The 16,640-nt window shown below is 42.1% G+C and overlaps 1 protein-coding gene and 1 long non-coding RNA gene across 2 annotated transcripts; one reads left to right on the plus strand and one right to left on the minus strand.

The window, feature by feature from the left end:
- Nucleotides 1-1,021: 1,021 nt before the first annotated feature.
- barhl2 (BarH-like homeobox 2) lies at nt 1,022-5,277 on the minus strand. Its single transcript, XM_082525230.1, has 3 exons — nt 3,533-5,277; nt 2,690-2,915; nt 1,022-1,661 (listed from the first exon to the last, which is right to left on the minus strand). Exons 1-3 carry the CDS (start codon nt 4,083-4,085, stop codon nt 1,349-1,351), a joined length of 1,092 nt encoding a protein of 363 aa, XP_082381356.1. The 5' UTR covers nt 4,086-5,277; the 3' UTR covers nt 1,022-1,348.
- On the plus strand, nt 3,617-6,180 carry LOC309701176. Its single transcript, XR_014274894.1, has 3 exons — nt 3,617-3,658; nt 5,327-5,427; nt 5,514-6,180. It is a non-coding gene; the product is annotated as an uncharacterized lncRNA (long non-coding RNA).
- The last annotated feature ends 10,460 nt before the right edge of the window (nt 6,181-16,640 follow it).

Here is a 16,640-nt window from a genome sequence, read left to right on the forward strand (position 1 = left end):
GAAGCTAAATAAAATCAAAGTATTCCGTTAACATTTCATTTCAGAGCCGCGTTGAACATCTTCAGGTTTGCTCCTGCAGCAGCTTCTATTAGCGCAGCACAGACACATTCAGAGAAACGGGAAGGGTGTAAAAAACAGAAAAAGAAAAAAAAATCACGGCTCCCTACCGTAAAAACATTCTAAGATTATTTTTTACTCAGTGCTGATGCATAACGTTGCAGATGATTTAAGACTGATGCAAAACTTCCAATGACACCGATTCTGCTCTGGGGTCACTGGAGATTATTTTCCCACAAAACCTCAAGAAAGTAAGTTCACTAGCGGCTATTGGTTATTGAGAATGTGCAGATTATCGGCAGTTTTTTCTTCTTCTTCTTTTTTTTTTCTTGCAGGCTTCTTGTCCTGATCCTGCTGCACTGATCGTTCACGCTGAGAAATTCAGGCTTATTGTCTGCTGTTCTCCCAGGGAACAGCTGCTAAGCCAAGGCCACATTCCCAGTATACCCAACTCATCAAAACCATTCATCTCACCACCAATCAGCTGCTGCGCATCCATATGCATATGTGCTGGTAAACACAAATATAAAGGGCTGGAAACTGACCTCCAGTCGGTGATCACCGGTTCTGTGTCTCCCAATTTAAAGACCATATGCTCCTGTAACAAATTATTTACCTTTAAATTAAGTCAGGCTAAAAAGTGATTAAATTCTGCTGGTTATCCACCGCTATAATGAGGTAGGTTAAAATATTAATGCGCGCGGTCGATTATTGTGAAAAAGCGCACATGAAAACTTTTTTTATATCTGTTCTTTCGCAGATTAATGTAATTTCTGGGATTATCAGTCAAAAAATAGAAGGAAATTTTAAACAACTTCTGTAATCTGTTGCTATTTTAAATGTGCTTTATGAATAAAATTGGACTCCGGCTTTTGCATCTTCTTGAATGAAGGTTTGCGTTTAAAAGGAAATTAATTTGGACTCGAGTTTGAATTAAAGCTTCTACAATTCAATCAGTATCATTACTTCTTTATTCATTCAGTTCTTCTCCATCTAATAAACTTTATAAGTTTATTTGCTAATGTAAGTGTATTTGTACAAAAGACAAACAAACAAACAATCAGACATGAGCAGTCCTCGCGGTGTGTCTGGGCCCGGACAGAAAGTCTTTAGGACTGGACTTAGGCTATTCGGGCCTATATTAAATACCTCCTTTACTTCTGTAAAATGTCTTTAAATGTGTCTTTTTGGGGGGTCGGGTAGAGAGAGAAAGTCCTGCAATGTGGTTCCGATGCAGTTACTCACATCACGTGTTCAACCAGGTTTCTGGTCAGCGTCTTAATTTTGCGTTTTACCGCGGGTGCGGCGTGCCGGGCATGGGGTTAGACATGGGGTTTAGTGCCGGTTGCCCCCCCGGCCCAAGGCCATGAATGAGCACCCTCGGGACAAGAGGTCTCTGGAGGCTGGGATGCGGCGAGGAAGGAGTCCGGTACATACTGCTGTACATGGCTGCGGCCGCCGCGGCTGCCGTCGTGCTGTCCACGGTGCCCAGCAGGCTCGGGTGGTAGAAATAGGGCGACGGGAACATTCTCTGTAAGGCCGAGTAGTTTCCTGCTTCAGCCAGGAGCTCTAATCCGACCGCCGTTTGCCTCTTCCACTTCGTCCTGGAAATCAAAATACAACAGATGAATTATTTAATCACTTCGCTCTCTTGCTGATTTCCCAAACGCCCCTTTAATCGGTATGCAGAGGCCTAATTATTGCGGGCACGAATATATGGTTATGGTTTAATTAGGCAAAAGAGAGAAGGAGATGGGGGGAAATACACTTCAGTCCAAACTTAGCTAAACCTACTTTTCTCACACCTGTACAAAATATAATGCACGCACATTCTTTCAATTTCAGATCAAGTTTTACTGTGAAGGGTAGCGGGATAAAATGTAAAGGGCCTTGTAGTGAGATTATTTTAGAAACTCTGAAAGACTGGAGGAGTAAGAAGCACAAGTTCCATATTTATAGCGCAGGAAAAATATAAATCAGGACACTTCCAGTAATTAAACAAATGCACCAATTTATTATTGCTGAAATAATTTATGTAATAAGACTTAATGAATATTACAAAACTGAATATAAAAAAGACAAATAATATATTTTCATATGATCTACAATGTCCGAAATTACATACACTTCCTTATTTTACACATCATCTCCTGATCAACGTGTCATCATGTCAGCCTCACATTTGTCCACAAATACTCAGAAAATAAAACTTGCTTATTTTTCTATTTGTCTGTTTTTATACGGAATAAAAATGAAACATGATCAAAATCTATTTTTTTTCCAGAACGACAATTAAATCAATTAAAATACGAGATTCTTTTGTGGTGTAATTTATTTTCTCCCTCCACGTGGATTAGAAATGTTAAGATCACGCAGCGCAAAAATATAACCAACGCAGATCTTTGTAAGTGGCTGAAAAACACTTTTAAAAAAATAAAAGTATCAATTAATAAGTCAGATTGATTTTCATAAGTGCTTGCAAACCCGATCTTTAGATTTAAATACCCAGTGTTGGCCGATATAACAGCTGTATTCATTTGTTTTACAGAGCCAAAAGGGGTTCTTGCTCCCCAGTTTGACCTCGTCTCGCTCGTTGTGTCTGCAGCAGTTATTAAAAATGATGGCCGCTTACCGTCTGTTTTGGTACCAGGTCTTGACTTGTGTGTCTGTCAGGTTGAGAGCCGCGGCCAGGTCCATGCGGTCCTGCACGCTGAGGTATTTTTGTCGCTCAAAGCTCCTCTCAAGCTGGTTGAGCTGGTGGTCGGTAAAGGCTGTCCGTGCTTTGCGAGGTTTTTTCGTGCGCACCGGCGGACTGTCTCTGCTACTGGAGATTTCCCGGTCACCCTCTTCTTTAGTCCCTATAGGCGCAGAGCAAGGCGGATGAATTGTGGTTAACCATAAAAGGCCTGCTGGAAATTTTCTTCACACACCAACGTTTTTTAAGTCTTCCTCCCAACACCGACACTCGAATAATAACCTCGCAGAGGCGTGCGTGCGTCACCTCCACTCAAACTTTGACCAACTTTGTACAAATACTTCCTTCAGCCACACGTGGGGCAAGACAACAGCAATAAAAGAAACGTCTGCATTTGATACCTGAAGATTTCTTTTTTCTATCATAAAACGAGAAATCAATATATCAATCCATCTCTATTTGTAGTTGTGTTTCAGTGCTCCATAATCCCCCCTCCAGGAAGAACAATAATCTCTCTAATTGACCCACTAGGGAGGCCCCGCGCACGGGGAGAATCACCAGGCATACATCTGTTTTCACATCTATTAGACTAATAAAGGAAGCTGGAACTAAGACAACGAGCGCTATTATTATTATTATTATTATTATTATTATTATTATTATTATTATTACCATCATCATTATTATTCTTATTATTATTATTGAGTCCCTGGCTCATCCTGAACTCTACTGTATTGAAAATGTGAATTTAACAAGCCTGCTAGTATGACGAGCTCTTACCCTTGCATTTCATTTCGATCTGAATGTCGTCTCTTTTGTCCAACTTGCTTCTGTTCTCGTCTTCTTCCAGCTTGGGCCTGAAGCCGTCCGGAGCCGTGGCACTTTCTGGTTTTGGTGTGTGATGGGGTGAGGATACACTGGTGCTGTAAGGTGCGCAGGCAGCCAGGGGTTTGCTGTCGCCTAAAATGTCTTTGATTAAAAAGGAGGAGGTGGCAGTCCTCGGGGCGCAGCCGGCCCCGGCGAGCGGCTGCTGCTGCTGCTGAGGCGACAGCGGCAAACTCTGCGGCTGGTTGTGGTGATGGTGGTGATGCTGAAGGCTGTCCTGGACCAGATGCGGATCGGCGGCGTGCTCCATGGTGACCGAGATGGGGGACGAGGGAGCGGTTCCCACAGTGTCTATCTCCGAGCATGGCGACGGGGTCGCCTGGCTCCTGAAATCCGCTGTCCTGCTGTCGAGCCGAAAATCTCCGTTCATTAGCACAGGGTTACCAGAGTTAGACGCGCTGGATAAAATAGTGTCTATCCCAAAACTCGACCCGCTGGATCCTTCCATATTAAGAAAGGACGGATGAAGTCTTCATAACAACAGCGAGATGCTTCTCCTCCGGCGCAAATCACAAGAAAGTCAGCGAAATTAACTCGGAGTTAGAAAAAAAAATAATTAAATAAATGAAATCAATTTTTTTAAAAGAGCTGAGAAATAAACCCCGGAGAGAGACAAAATCCACGTTTACAGGCGGCTCACACAGCTTATGGTCCACGAAGTTACATTCAGTGAAAATGCGAAAAAGCAAAGTGTGGGTCTGCGTAGTCCACGTCCCTTTTTGTGTTTGGATATTGAACTTTGTGTTAAAAGTTGAGGCGTATAGAGAGATATACATAGGGCTGACTCCTCGACATCAGGCTCCCCCTTTTTGCTGCTAATCGCTTCAGTGTAGCTCTACAATGACTTCCTATACTGACGTCACGGCCCACGGCGAGGGGGAATTAATATTTTCTCCTTTATAATAAACACTCGACGCCTTTTTCTCTCTCCCCCTCCACTTCCCCACCCACCTTCCTCCTCTCCCATTGGTTCGCGTCCTGACCGGCTCGGGCACCTCACCAATCAGCGAGTTGTTTCTTTATCTAGGTAGTTCAATCCAACCATTGCACCGAGTTTAGTGCAGGTCTTTAAAAAAAAAAAAAGGGAGGAAAAAAAAAACACGCGTGTGCTTTAAGGCCAAACTGGGAACATTTCATATTAAATTCTGGCCGTCAAGAAAAAGCTACAGATGTGGGAATTTAAAAGAAAAAGAAAAATTAAATTCAGATTTGAAATAATTTTATAAAGCGAAAAAAAAGTCCTCAGTGGAAACTCCAGCATGGTAGGATGAAGTACAAACATTTACTTTATTTTCCAGCCGTCAAACTCTTTTTAAAGCTTTCTTTATCCTCGTAGACGATAAAAGAAAAGTGCAGCTGTTGCCAGATTTGACCACAGCCAAATTCCAGCCCTGATTTATTATTTTAAAAATAGTTTGTGGAGATAAAAAGCTAAATATCAGGTCAGACGTTTGTGCGCCCTGAGAACCGGCTACAGTGTCGCTGCTGGCATCTGATCTATCTTTAAGGATATATTCTAGGAGCCGCAAGGTCGACATATTTAGGAGCGGGGAGGAGTGGGGACTGTCATGACAGCGCATCTTGTTAATAACCATGTCACCCTAATTAGTAAAGTAATTATGAGGTGCTAATGAGCGTTCAAAGGTAGTAGAAATTCAGCACTTTTCCCCTCTCCATGTGGATCTGAAGGATGCGGAGGAAGAAAAAAAAAACTGCGGCTCAAGCTGACAAAGTGTCTGCGGAGAGAGGCTCCACACTCTCCGGATGATGGGAAACGCCACTTCTTGTAGGTAGGCGAATGTAGCAGCACGTTTCTCTCTCTGTTTGGCAGACGCGTGTAATTTCTCTCAGATGGAATCTTTTCCTCTCTCCACAGCCACTGCGACCTTTCTGGAATTTGATGCAGGGACATCGGAAAGGGTTCATTTATTCTTCTTCTTATGATTATTGTTGTTATTTCTTTTTCTCTTTTTTTCTGCTCCTTCAGCAGGTGGGCAGGGAAGACGGTGCTGGTGTTGATTATTCATGTGAAGGGGAGGAAGATTTTTTTTTGCTGTCCAAAATCCGGATTTGTAGGTTTGTTCCTAATTTATTTATTCATTTAAAAATAATAACACCGGGGATTTAAAACAGCAAAGTGTTTTTTTTATTTATTTTGAATTCATAGAGCTTTTATTTTTAACAAATTTGGAATCTAATATATACTTATTACTTTGCTTAAAAACAAAATAACTATATTTATTTATTCGTTTATTTGTTAGGAACGGCACCATAATTAAAATTAAAACGTTTGTGTTAATTAAATAATTTAAATATCTATTATTACCTAACTGCATAAATATTGTATAAATATTATTCACGTATAGAAAACGTTCAGTGCGGTGAAATATGAATATTTTCATTGCAAAATAATGTCTCTCTTAATCTAAATATGTTTGGGGGGGTTTTCTTTAAGATTTTAAACAAAGTCTATTACATTTCCTAACCTTATTTCATAATTGTTTAAATGAAAAGCCGCGGACACTAAGAAGATTAAAATGATGTTTTACCTCTGGATCATCTCAGCTGATGTTGCCCTCCTCCAGCGTGAGATGCAGGCAGGCTTTAAACACAAGGCGGCGACAAAGCGTGACCCGGCGGTGCTGGAATGAAGTTCACGAGCAAACTGGGGCCTCAGCTGCCCTTTAATGAGTCGCATTGCTTCGCATTTAACTTATACAACTTATTTTAAAATAGTTATCGATCACGGATGAAGCTCCAAAAATAAAACAAAGATTTCGAGCACAACATGACACACATGGCTGTAAAGTGCATCATCCCCGCGGTGGAGAGCCAATTAGAATATCCTGTCCACATGCAGCCTGTAATCGGGCCTTTTCTGAGCCTTATTCCCTACAAATCGCATAGATCGGATCAAAGCGATGCTTAAACACGTCAGTCAATGTGTGGAGAGGCGCATGGGCAGCTCATCAACTGCAAACAGGAACAATCAATCGCTTTATTAGGTTTAAGGCGCCGCAGGAGCAAATTGAATGCTACCAGTTAGAGTATCGTCTTATTGGCCTCAGCTGATGGTCGATGATGGGACGGTGTAACAGTGGCTGGCACCATATTGATTCTCTGGCGGCTTTGCGTGTAAGCTGTCACTTCACCGCTGGCGACCTTTAGGTTGCACAGTTGCAGCGTTTACGCAGAGACACCCCCGCATTTAGCCTGTCAGTCACTGCGGGGATGGAGGGTGGTGTCGTTAGGAGGATGCTGCGACAGCCGGACACGCACGGAGAGGTGGAGGAGTTTCACAAAAGACAAGTTAAAAAAAAAAAGAAAACAAACAAACTTAACAGTCGGCTGTAGTGTTTATCTAATGAGAATGAATTCATGGTTTGCAGCTTGCCTTATGACCGCAGACTTGAGATCTCACTCAGTTATATATTTTTAATTTTCATGAGCAACGTCATTAAAAGGAGGATCCAATCAGGACAGGAGGAGGCCTATTTAGAGATTTATTTTAATTATGCAAGTAAAAATGCCACTTTTCCTATTTTAGTACCTACAGCTTTAAATGTTATGTGTCACGCTTTGTCTGTCAAGCAGTATTACAAATATTTTAATAATACATTATAACACTTTACACATTCAGGGGCCAGTAAAACAAAAGTTAGAGTGACTGAGAAGCATTTCAGTATGTGTATTGATTTTTTTCTGCTTGGAGAACACAGTTATATTTAAATCCAAGTTTATCAGCTACTAAAGTGCCTGATTAACATAAGCCCATAACACTGCACAAGCTAAGAGGACAATGGGTCTTTTTGTGGATTTCCATATGATCTAAGCTACTATTACTATTCATCAATAAATAAATGTTAATATGAATTTTAAGCTTTAGTATAACTTTTATAATTTTGCTAAAATATCTCAAATTAGACACAACAGAGCCAAGTGCTGCACGCAGCAGTTCACATTGTTGTGCCGTAAAAATGGCTTAAGTGTCAGTGTCAGCATACGGGCTGTGACTGACCATCCCATCACAGATGGTGGGAATAGGATGGGAAGTATTGCATTGATTAAAAGCTGCAAAAGGACAACAACAAGGACAGCAGGTATGTATGAAGTCAGAGTATCACATTGAAAAATAAAACCTGTATCACCCGCACGTCACTAATGTTAGGTGGTCAGTGTTTAAGAGGGAGAAATACATTTTTTTAAAAGAATAATTGTTTGAGTCCCTGCGGGAATTTGGGATTCTTCACAAATCTTTTCCCAGAAATCTACGTCTTGAAAAATTGGTGCATATCAGCTTGTTGCAATGATGACCTCTAGTAAAGAAAACAAATAAAAATGCAAAAAATTAACTGGGTGCCTAGAGGTCCTCTGTGTTTTGAAATATCCAGCTCTGGCAAATATCACACACTTAACCTTTTTTGGTGTGTGTGCGTGTGTGTGTGTGCGTGTGTGTGTGGCCAAGAGAAACCACAAGAGAATTGTTGGTTCAGTGAAGAACTGGTGGAAAGAAAAACAAACAGGGTGAATTTGACACCAGTAGAGAGATGTCTTAATTTTGTTCAGAATTGCTGCTGACACAGAAAACCTCTGCTGATCCCAAAGTTTGTCCTTTATTATGTCGGATATCAAAATATGTTTTGCATCTTTTTTTTTCTGAATGTTTTAGAGTTTACCAATAGTGAGGCTGCGGCACTTGAATTTAATTTGGATCGACCCTCTGTGGGAGATGTTGGCACAACTGTTGAAGTAGTTTGCTAAACTCTGACCTCATAGCAAGCTGAGTAACACCCCCCCTAACGTTAAACTTTACATCAGCTGACCAAAAGCTGTTCCGAGGAGTCTGACAGCGAAGGCAGATGCTATAAACGTGAACACAAAGTTATGCAATCAAATCAGAACCTTCCTGGCCAACATTTTTGTGAATATGTTAATATAGCCTCTCTGTTTACCACTAAAACCCACTGAAAAATATTTAACAGATGGTTTATGACACATGTTGTTGCAATGTAGCTGTAATCACATATAGTATCAATGAACATGTGAGGGTTCTCTATAACCACACATTACATCATATGCATGACATCATATGTCATAAAAGCTGTTTTACACAAACAAATTCTTCAAAAAGAAAAAAAACTTAACTCGAAGGTCATTTGTTAGGCTTTTTTTGTGATTTTCAGCCACATCTAATTGCATCAGCAAATATAACAGACATGTTAATAAAGCCTTAAAAATATCTTATGTGTTTAGCCTCGTGATAAGCCAGTTATTCACCATTTATATTACTCTTATGAGTACTCTGAAGGCGTAAAATGAAGTGGTTTATTTAGCACGTTGACCCACTATTGATTTAACTCGACCTGGATACTGCAGTTGCCAGTTTAAAAGTTCAGACTAAATAACAGAAAGAACTCTTGACTGTTTGACATAATAAATAGATGAGTTATCAATGGCCCATCAATCTAAAAGAATTGTGTGCCAATGTTCACACCAATTATTCTCTTTGAGACCATATGGACAACCTAGTTCTCTGCTGTCAAACATTTTTCATTTTATGTGGTGAAATAAGGCAAAGATATGACAATATGCCGATGGGAAGCAAATTCCAATGGTAATTTAGATCTTTGAAGCTCTGGAATTAAAGGTTGGAGCGTTAAAGTGACCTGACATTTAAGATGGAAACACTGTATATTATTTCAACTTCTACACATCACGCAATAACGAAACATGTGACATTCAAGTTCAGATTTGAAGTGCCCGTTAGAGTTATTATATGCCATGAAATTCTAAGATTGATACAAGGAAGAGAGTAAAATCTACTTTTATTCATCAAGCCTTAGCAACCTTGAAATTTGCAATTTTTTGGCCTCCTATGAGAAACAAATATGCTAAAAATGTTAATGTTAAGTATATTTTTTAAATGTGCGTTTTAAAATCTCTTTTACTGCCATGTCGATTATTAAAGGAAAGCAGCGTCAATGCAAAGAGTTCTTCTGTCTGAGGTACATGATCAGAAATGCTTAGGGAGTGGAGAACACATTGATTTGAGTGTGTTCCAAACACAGGCTGGCCCTGACAAGGTTGTTATAACAGTCGGAGGGGTCTATACAATCACTTAATTACCAAAGCTGTCAGTCAAAGATGGTCGCTGCTGGCTCCATCTATGGCTGTGAGCGGCGTTCCACTCGCAGCCTCCCTGAGTGATTGATCCATGCTGATGGCATCGCAGAAATAATTACAACTCGTCTCCTGATGTGTGATTCCATACCACATTCACGCTTCACGAAGGTAATCGGGGGGATCAGGAGGGGTCAGTGCCATTTCCTATTACCTGAAGTCCAAGCAAAGGAGTAAAACAATGCAAACAGAGTGAGGCGGGGAGAAAAGACGAAGGAGGGGGGGTGAACAGAGGTGGATGGTAGACATTACGAATAGCCAAGGAAGCTTAGGTACACTTTGTCAAATTATGCTGTGATTTTTTTTCCCCCTCCAGAAACACCACATACTGCAACAGATTGATGGTGTCCAACACGGGGTAATGGAAATTCAGAACAATCACAGGGTCATTAAGCTGATTGGCATCACAATTGTCAAGCTGTTGGAGGCTAAATGGGGAGGAGGAGTGCAGCTCATTCACAAGACTCTGCTCTCCTGACAGAAGCAATTGGTGCCTGAAGTTATTTTGAAAACAGTGATGGAGTTTGGTTTTAAAATGTGTAGGTGTGCGAGCATTTCCACCTCTGCAGGGCGCATTGTGAAGAAAACTGATGTCTGATAACACTCCTATCATCTCCAGCCTTTAAAAGGTGTCAGTAAAACAGCAGAAATCTGAGCGTTTGAAGCATTTTGTTCTTTTTCCCTTTCCAGAGAAATCCAGTGTCAGAAACACATTTAAGTCTCAATGCAATTTGTGATTTTCCTCATTTGGAGTGTTTACAGATTTGCACACATTTGCACCAATCCCTCTGAAAATCTCTCCCTTCTAATTTTGTTTAGTATTATTGCTCATTCAACATGTCAGCGACTCTTCTCTTCATAGATATTAAGAATGAAGCGTCACTGCCTCTATATTAACTGACAGGGAAATGAAGCCCAAATTGTGGAGTCTGTCACAGAGTTTCAGAGTGCTGTGTGGAGGCATTCATATTCACAGTGAAAGCATTAACCACTTTAACTGTTTCCCTGGTCTTGACACAGCATCAGGAGGACTGGCAAAAACACGGTGAATGTGTACCCATCCTTCAAATCCTGACAGCACTCAGTCGTCGCACCGTAAACAAACAAACAAAAAAAAAAGAACATGCAGAGAACACAAACAAGACAATGTAAATCGGGAATCAAGCGAGTAAACAATGTACATATGGTATCTGCACCTGAAGGGACCATCCCATTCTCCTCGTGTTGCTGCGAGAGCAGGCAGAGAAGGGGGGGATGATGTCACTAATGAACCCTGCAAAATACGGCGGTGAATAATGAAACACAACACTGCATTTTGCAACAGAAAGAATAAAAGGTGAGATCATCAGCAAGCAAGGGAGGCAAGAGTGAAAGAAAGCAAGCAATGATTAAATGATCAAAAGCTGGCAGAGCGAGTCTATGTGTCACTGCAAGGCACACTCATCTACCCACAAGTGAAAGTTAGGTTTCAAGCACAGTGTAATTATAGCTGGGGATGTCAGTTTGACATTAATGCAGCCAGCAGAAATTCTCTAATTGGCCTCAGAGGAGAAAGTGAACCAGAAAATATATTAACATTTTAAAAAAGCATATTTTGCCTAATCCTTTCACTTTCCAACAATATTTGAAGACCAAAATGCCCCAGGCATGAGAATTTAAATGAGCAATTTTGTTTTTGAAGGAAACAGCCAATGAGACAGAAAATAGACTAAAGGGAAATCATTAGTGTATGAGAGATCCTGACAGGCTCGCCTTGCTGACTGGCTGGCCTGTCACTAGGAGTCTGTGTTCTTCAGCTCCACGCTATGAGCTAAGCTGATAACATGAAAAGACCCATAAACGTGCAGCCAGAAGTCAAAGCCTATTATCTAGAAATTCAAATGCGGGGGTAAGGATGAGCGAAAAAAAAAAAATTGGGAGGGGGAGTCATAGCTCTCTCTGTCTCCTGTAGGGGAAAACTGGCCAGATCGAGAGATCTTGTAATAGGCCCTGTTATCCGACACAAACGTGTGGCAGCAGCACTGCCAGAAAATATTGCAGCAAATCATAACATCACTCAAAAAAATGGGAAGATAAAAGCAGAAAGAACGTGGATGGCAACAAACTGCTTAAAGTTAGGGAGAGATGCAATGTCACATGTGCCCAGGCTGATGTGATATGACCGTATCAGAGAAACACAGCTAAGTGCAGTCAGGAGACGTTAGCCCAGTCCCCCAGTGATGAAGCAGCTGAGGCAAGCATCGCCCCTGGCGTGGGACTGCAGGGCAAACTGCTCAGGCTGGAGAGCCTTGCCCTTTTGAAACAAAACAGAGAGGAATGGCCAGGGGAAGCTAGCTAGCCTCAGCAAAAGGGGCCAGGTTTATTTCCTCCAGCAATAAAAAGAAAAAAGAATGATTGAGAAGACAGAGGAAAGTGAGAACAACAACAGATCTCAGAGCCTGCGTCTCTTTTTGTGCGACAACAAAGGGCATATGATATTCCAGCCTTCCTTACAGTTGGCTGGTCAGAGGTTTCTTCTGGCACCTAAACATCCACTTGCTTTATTCTGCTCACAATCATACAAGGACTCCTTGCCAAGGTATAGGGATTTCACTTTTTTTTTTCTATAAGGCTGTTACCCTGAACACAGCAATTTAATCAGGCCCTTTGATAAACATTTGACACGAAGCAGTGGGCTTCTGTCTCTGCTGCCTACAGCCCAGGGCAAGAGATTGAGACTGACGAATTTTCATCCACAATTTTCTCTATTTTAACTCCACCTGTCAAATAGCATGCCAGTCAGTGTGACACAAAGATGGGGGAAATCAAAGCCTCTCTCATCTTAAAGGAACACAGGCGAGCAGAGGGCTACAAGTTTAGCGGGGATTACAACGGCATCCAGATGATGAGCAGATGCAAATCATCTCACAGAAATTGAATTTTTGGGGGCATGAATTAAAAATGAAGATAAACAGTGACATAACGATAATCACCAATCAGTATTTAGCTCATATTGTATTCGCAAACAGCACAAAACACAAGCACAATCATCACCTTGAGCAAAATGTCAAAAACATCCCAAACCCCTCCCTGCTGGAGATACCTACTCAGCTATCAGCCCTCCCTCTTCTCAACAGTCATTTGCAACAAACATCTAACTAGAGGAAACTACAAACTACAAAACCATTTGACCCTGAAGCACAGAGTATAGAGCAGCCCTTCCTCACCCAATGGAAGCAGGCTCAGGTCACCAGGGTCAACACCTTCTTCACTGAGCCTACAGCAGGATGGAAGCGGCAGACCCGTGGAAGCATCAGGGGACTTAGCATGGCCTGAGAGCTTTGTGGACCAGCAGCAACCCTCCCCAGAGACCATGGAGGGAATGTGGGCTACAATCTTGCAACACAAGCAGCAAATCTAAATGCAAAATGTGATTATCTATTCATTAACTCCCATAATTGAGGTGAGCAGCTCTTACTTACTAGACTGTCATTGAAGCAGCTCTTATTTGCCCCTCCGGAACCAGCCTGCGATGTAACAGCAAGAAGCAAAAAAACATCACATACAGCATTCCAGAGGCATCAATGCTGAGAATTAAATGATATGACCTCTGGCTATAGCATGGCCTTCAAATCTAAATCCCTACCTGACCAGCAAGAATCATCCTCCTTTAGTCATTCCTCCTGCATACCAAACATGTTCTGTACTGAATCACATCTCAACGAATCTTTTGATTCCTTTCAATCAGTTTCAAGGACTGTAAACAATGGAGCCGCGAATATGATGGGGAAGTAAATCTACCTCAGCTCAATTAAGGAGCTGCCCTGCAGTCTCCTGCGGCCCTGAGAGATAGAAGCTATAATTAGAAGAGGGCAGTAAACTCGCAGACATTATTGATGATCCGCTCCTGACACCTTCCTCGTGTTAGCATTAGCATTTTCCCTGAGCTGGGGCTCATGTCAAGAGAGGCTGGTCTCTGAGAGTCCGTGTCAGCAGGGGGGCTATATACGAGCTACACAGCAAGGCCACATTATGGCTGCGGAAAAGAGGAGAGAGAGAACGAGCGAGAGAGACACCTGGGCTCTCCTTCAGACCCCTCTTAGTGCTCGTCCACCTGATGGGAACACGGAGACTTGGCTGTTCTCCCTCTCATCAATACAGCGGGGCTCTTTGTCAGTAATTTGCAATAAGTGTCCACGCCACATCTTAAGGGACCTGGAAATCATTACTGGCTGAGGCCCTACTCTGCTACTAATTGGATGCGTTGGGCCTTATCAACTGAGGATTTTCCGAGACCTTTGACAGATACCAATTCGAAAATCATTGTTCAGTTGTCAATTTAAGAGACCGTTAAAAGAGCTTATTTTAATTTTAATTGGAACTTCCTCCTGCCTTCACAGTGAGCCGCGAGGATTAAAAATGAGCTCGGGGCATGTGTGTACGTATGTGTGTGTTGATACTCCCGTAGAAGAAGAGGTAAACTATGCAGGTTAAATTGACGGGTAACAGTTCGGACCAGCGTACAAATGAAGACAGCATGCATGCACATTTAGTTTACAAGAATCTCACAGCCTTCCTGGGACTTCATCATCAACATCAAATAAGTCGGAATCTGAGCGGCAAAGCTCCCAATTAAGCAAAAGCCGCATCCGCTTAAGATGTTTGTGCGAGTGTGCCATGACCATCATCGATCACCCCCCTGTAAACTGACCGGCTGATAGCGCTGCCCTAACATATTTATGTGCTGCACTCTCTCGATGACCCTGAATTGAAACACTCTCTTGGTTTTAATAAGGCCTGGGAAGCCTCAGCCCTGACTAGATATGCAGTTACGCGAGGGAATAGCTGCGAATGCAGGCACATGAGGCAAAAAAAGCTAATATGCATAAACAGGCGCATGGCCGGGATGAGCCGCTCGTGGTGACACGGCCACCCAGGGGCGGAGGCCACGCGGCTGAGGGCGACAGGCAGAGGCTTGGCAACGAAAGGGAAGTGAATTGTTTTGACACCGCTGATGATTTAGGATGCCAGCAATCTCTTTTTTAAATCATGGTGACTTTATTTGTGCAGTCAAACATCACCCCAACATGACTGAAAAACACAGCGGGGTTCACACAGAAGCTTCATAAAACTGCGCAGTGTTTGAGAAAAAAAGATAGCAAGCCGTGTTTTTATTTTTTTAAGTAAATAGAGCTGTCATTTGATAATAAACCCAGCATTAATGTTAATTCTCTCATCCAGTATTTGCAGTATTAGAGGCTTAGAGCAGAAGAGCAATACTGTTCAGAGGGTAAAAAGTCTCTAATTAAGGACTAGACAGGAGGAAAATTGCCAAGGTATAAAAGAGCTCCCCCCCCCCCCCCCCCCTTCTCTCTCCTGCTTTTTCACAACCATGTCTCTGGGAGCCGGCGTTGTGTTTGCCGGCTGTTTTACTCGCTGTCAGAAAGGATTTGAGGCGAGGAGCCATCTAAGCATGCGTACGAGAGGATTCATTTGACCTCATTATACATCAATAAAGAAGGAAGCCGGTTTACTAAATATCACCATGCTGCCCACACTTCATGTCAGATCAGGCAGGAGTGTGCTAAAAAGATGATTCCAGAAACGTCTGGTGAAGAGGGAGAGAGAGAGAGAGAGAGAGAGGGGGGGGGGGGGGAGAGGGAGGGAGGAAGAGGGGGGTGGGGGGTGAACCCTGACTAGCCAGGAGGGATTCTGACAAGCAGAGGAAAAAAGCAGATACGCAAAGCCCTGTTTAAGAGCAGAGCAACTGAAGAAAAAGATTTATGCTTTTAATTAATGGCAATTAAACCATGCCTGTTGGGCTGGCCTATGGCAATTGTTCTCAGTAAAAAGGAGGCCGAGCTGGTGACAAGCATTTGAATCCACTAAGTTCTACCAAGGGAGCTGACACTGCAGGCATCAAACCTAAACTAAATCAATAAAAGAATTAAACTTTTATAAATTGCATTTTGACAACTATCAGATAGCGCTAAGCTTTGATATTACGAATTCCTCCGAGGTGATGCAAACAAGGAGAGGCACACTTAGAGATCCAAACAATCAAAGGGTCTCGTTAGCATGTGCTGTCAGATGCGGCAGTGCTATTAATTACTACAAATTAATGTGACTCTCTCCACCTCAGCTGATTGGAATGATAATCAAGCTCGGCTCTGCACGGGGAACATATGCAACCCTGCCAAAAATAATAAGGACAGAAACCAACAGACGCTCCTCTATGGTTGTGTTTACAAGACCAAAATGCTTGTTGCTTTATCCTGCAGCCACACACACACACACACACATACACATACATATGCAAAGCTGCACTGCTTTTTCTAATTCGCTATGTTTTTACATACATGTACATAATGTGATTCTCCATTTGATTTTTCAATGAAGCCCTATATCAGTTGAATAGATAAACAACACTTCAAGGTTGCTGATCATTTACAGCTCCTTTCCTGACACACACACACACACACATACACACATACACACATATACTCACACACACATGCATCTATTTGTAAGAAGAAAAAGTAGCAGTTAAACTGAGCAATATGTGTTCAGACAAATGTAGGCGTGACACTGTCTTGAAGAGAGACAAAAAAAATAATAAAAAAATGGGGGGTTAGTAGGAAGTGCTCAAAGCTGGCATGACAGCTCAAACCTCCTGTCACTTAAATCACTGTTCATATCTGCGCATCACAAATCCAGAAACGCATCCAGCATCACAGCGACATCGTGCTCCCGAGTGCCAACAGGCTTTCTAAATGAGACTGAAAGCAGTAATTACTGTACGCCCCCACGCTAAATTGTTTACCATGAGACTGATCCAGCTTGC

Source organism: Aulonocara stuartgranti, assembly GCF_965226115.1.
Source record: "Aulonocara stuartgranti genome assembly, chromosome: 23".
In the NCBI taxonomy this organism is placed as follows: Eukaryota; Metazoa; Chordata; class Actinopteri; order Cichliformes; family Cichlidae; genus Aulonocara; species Aulonocara stuartgranti.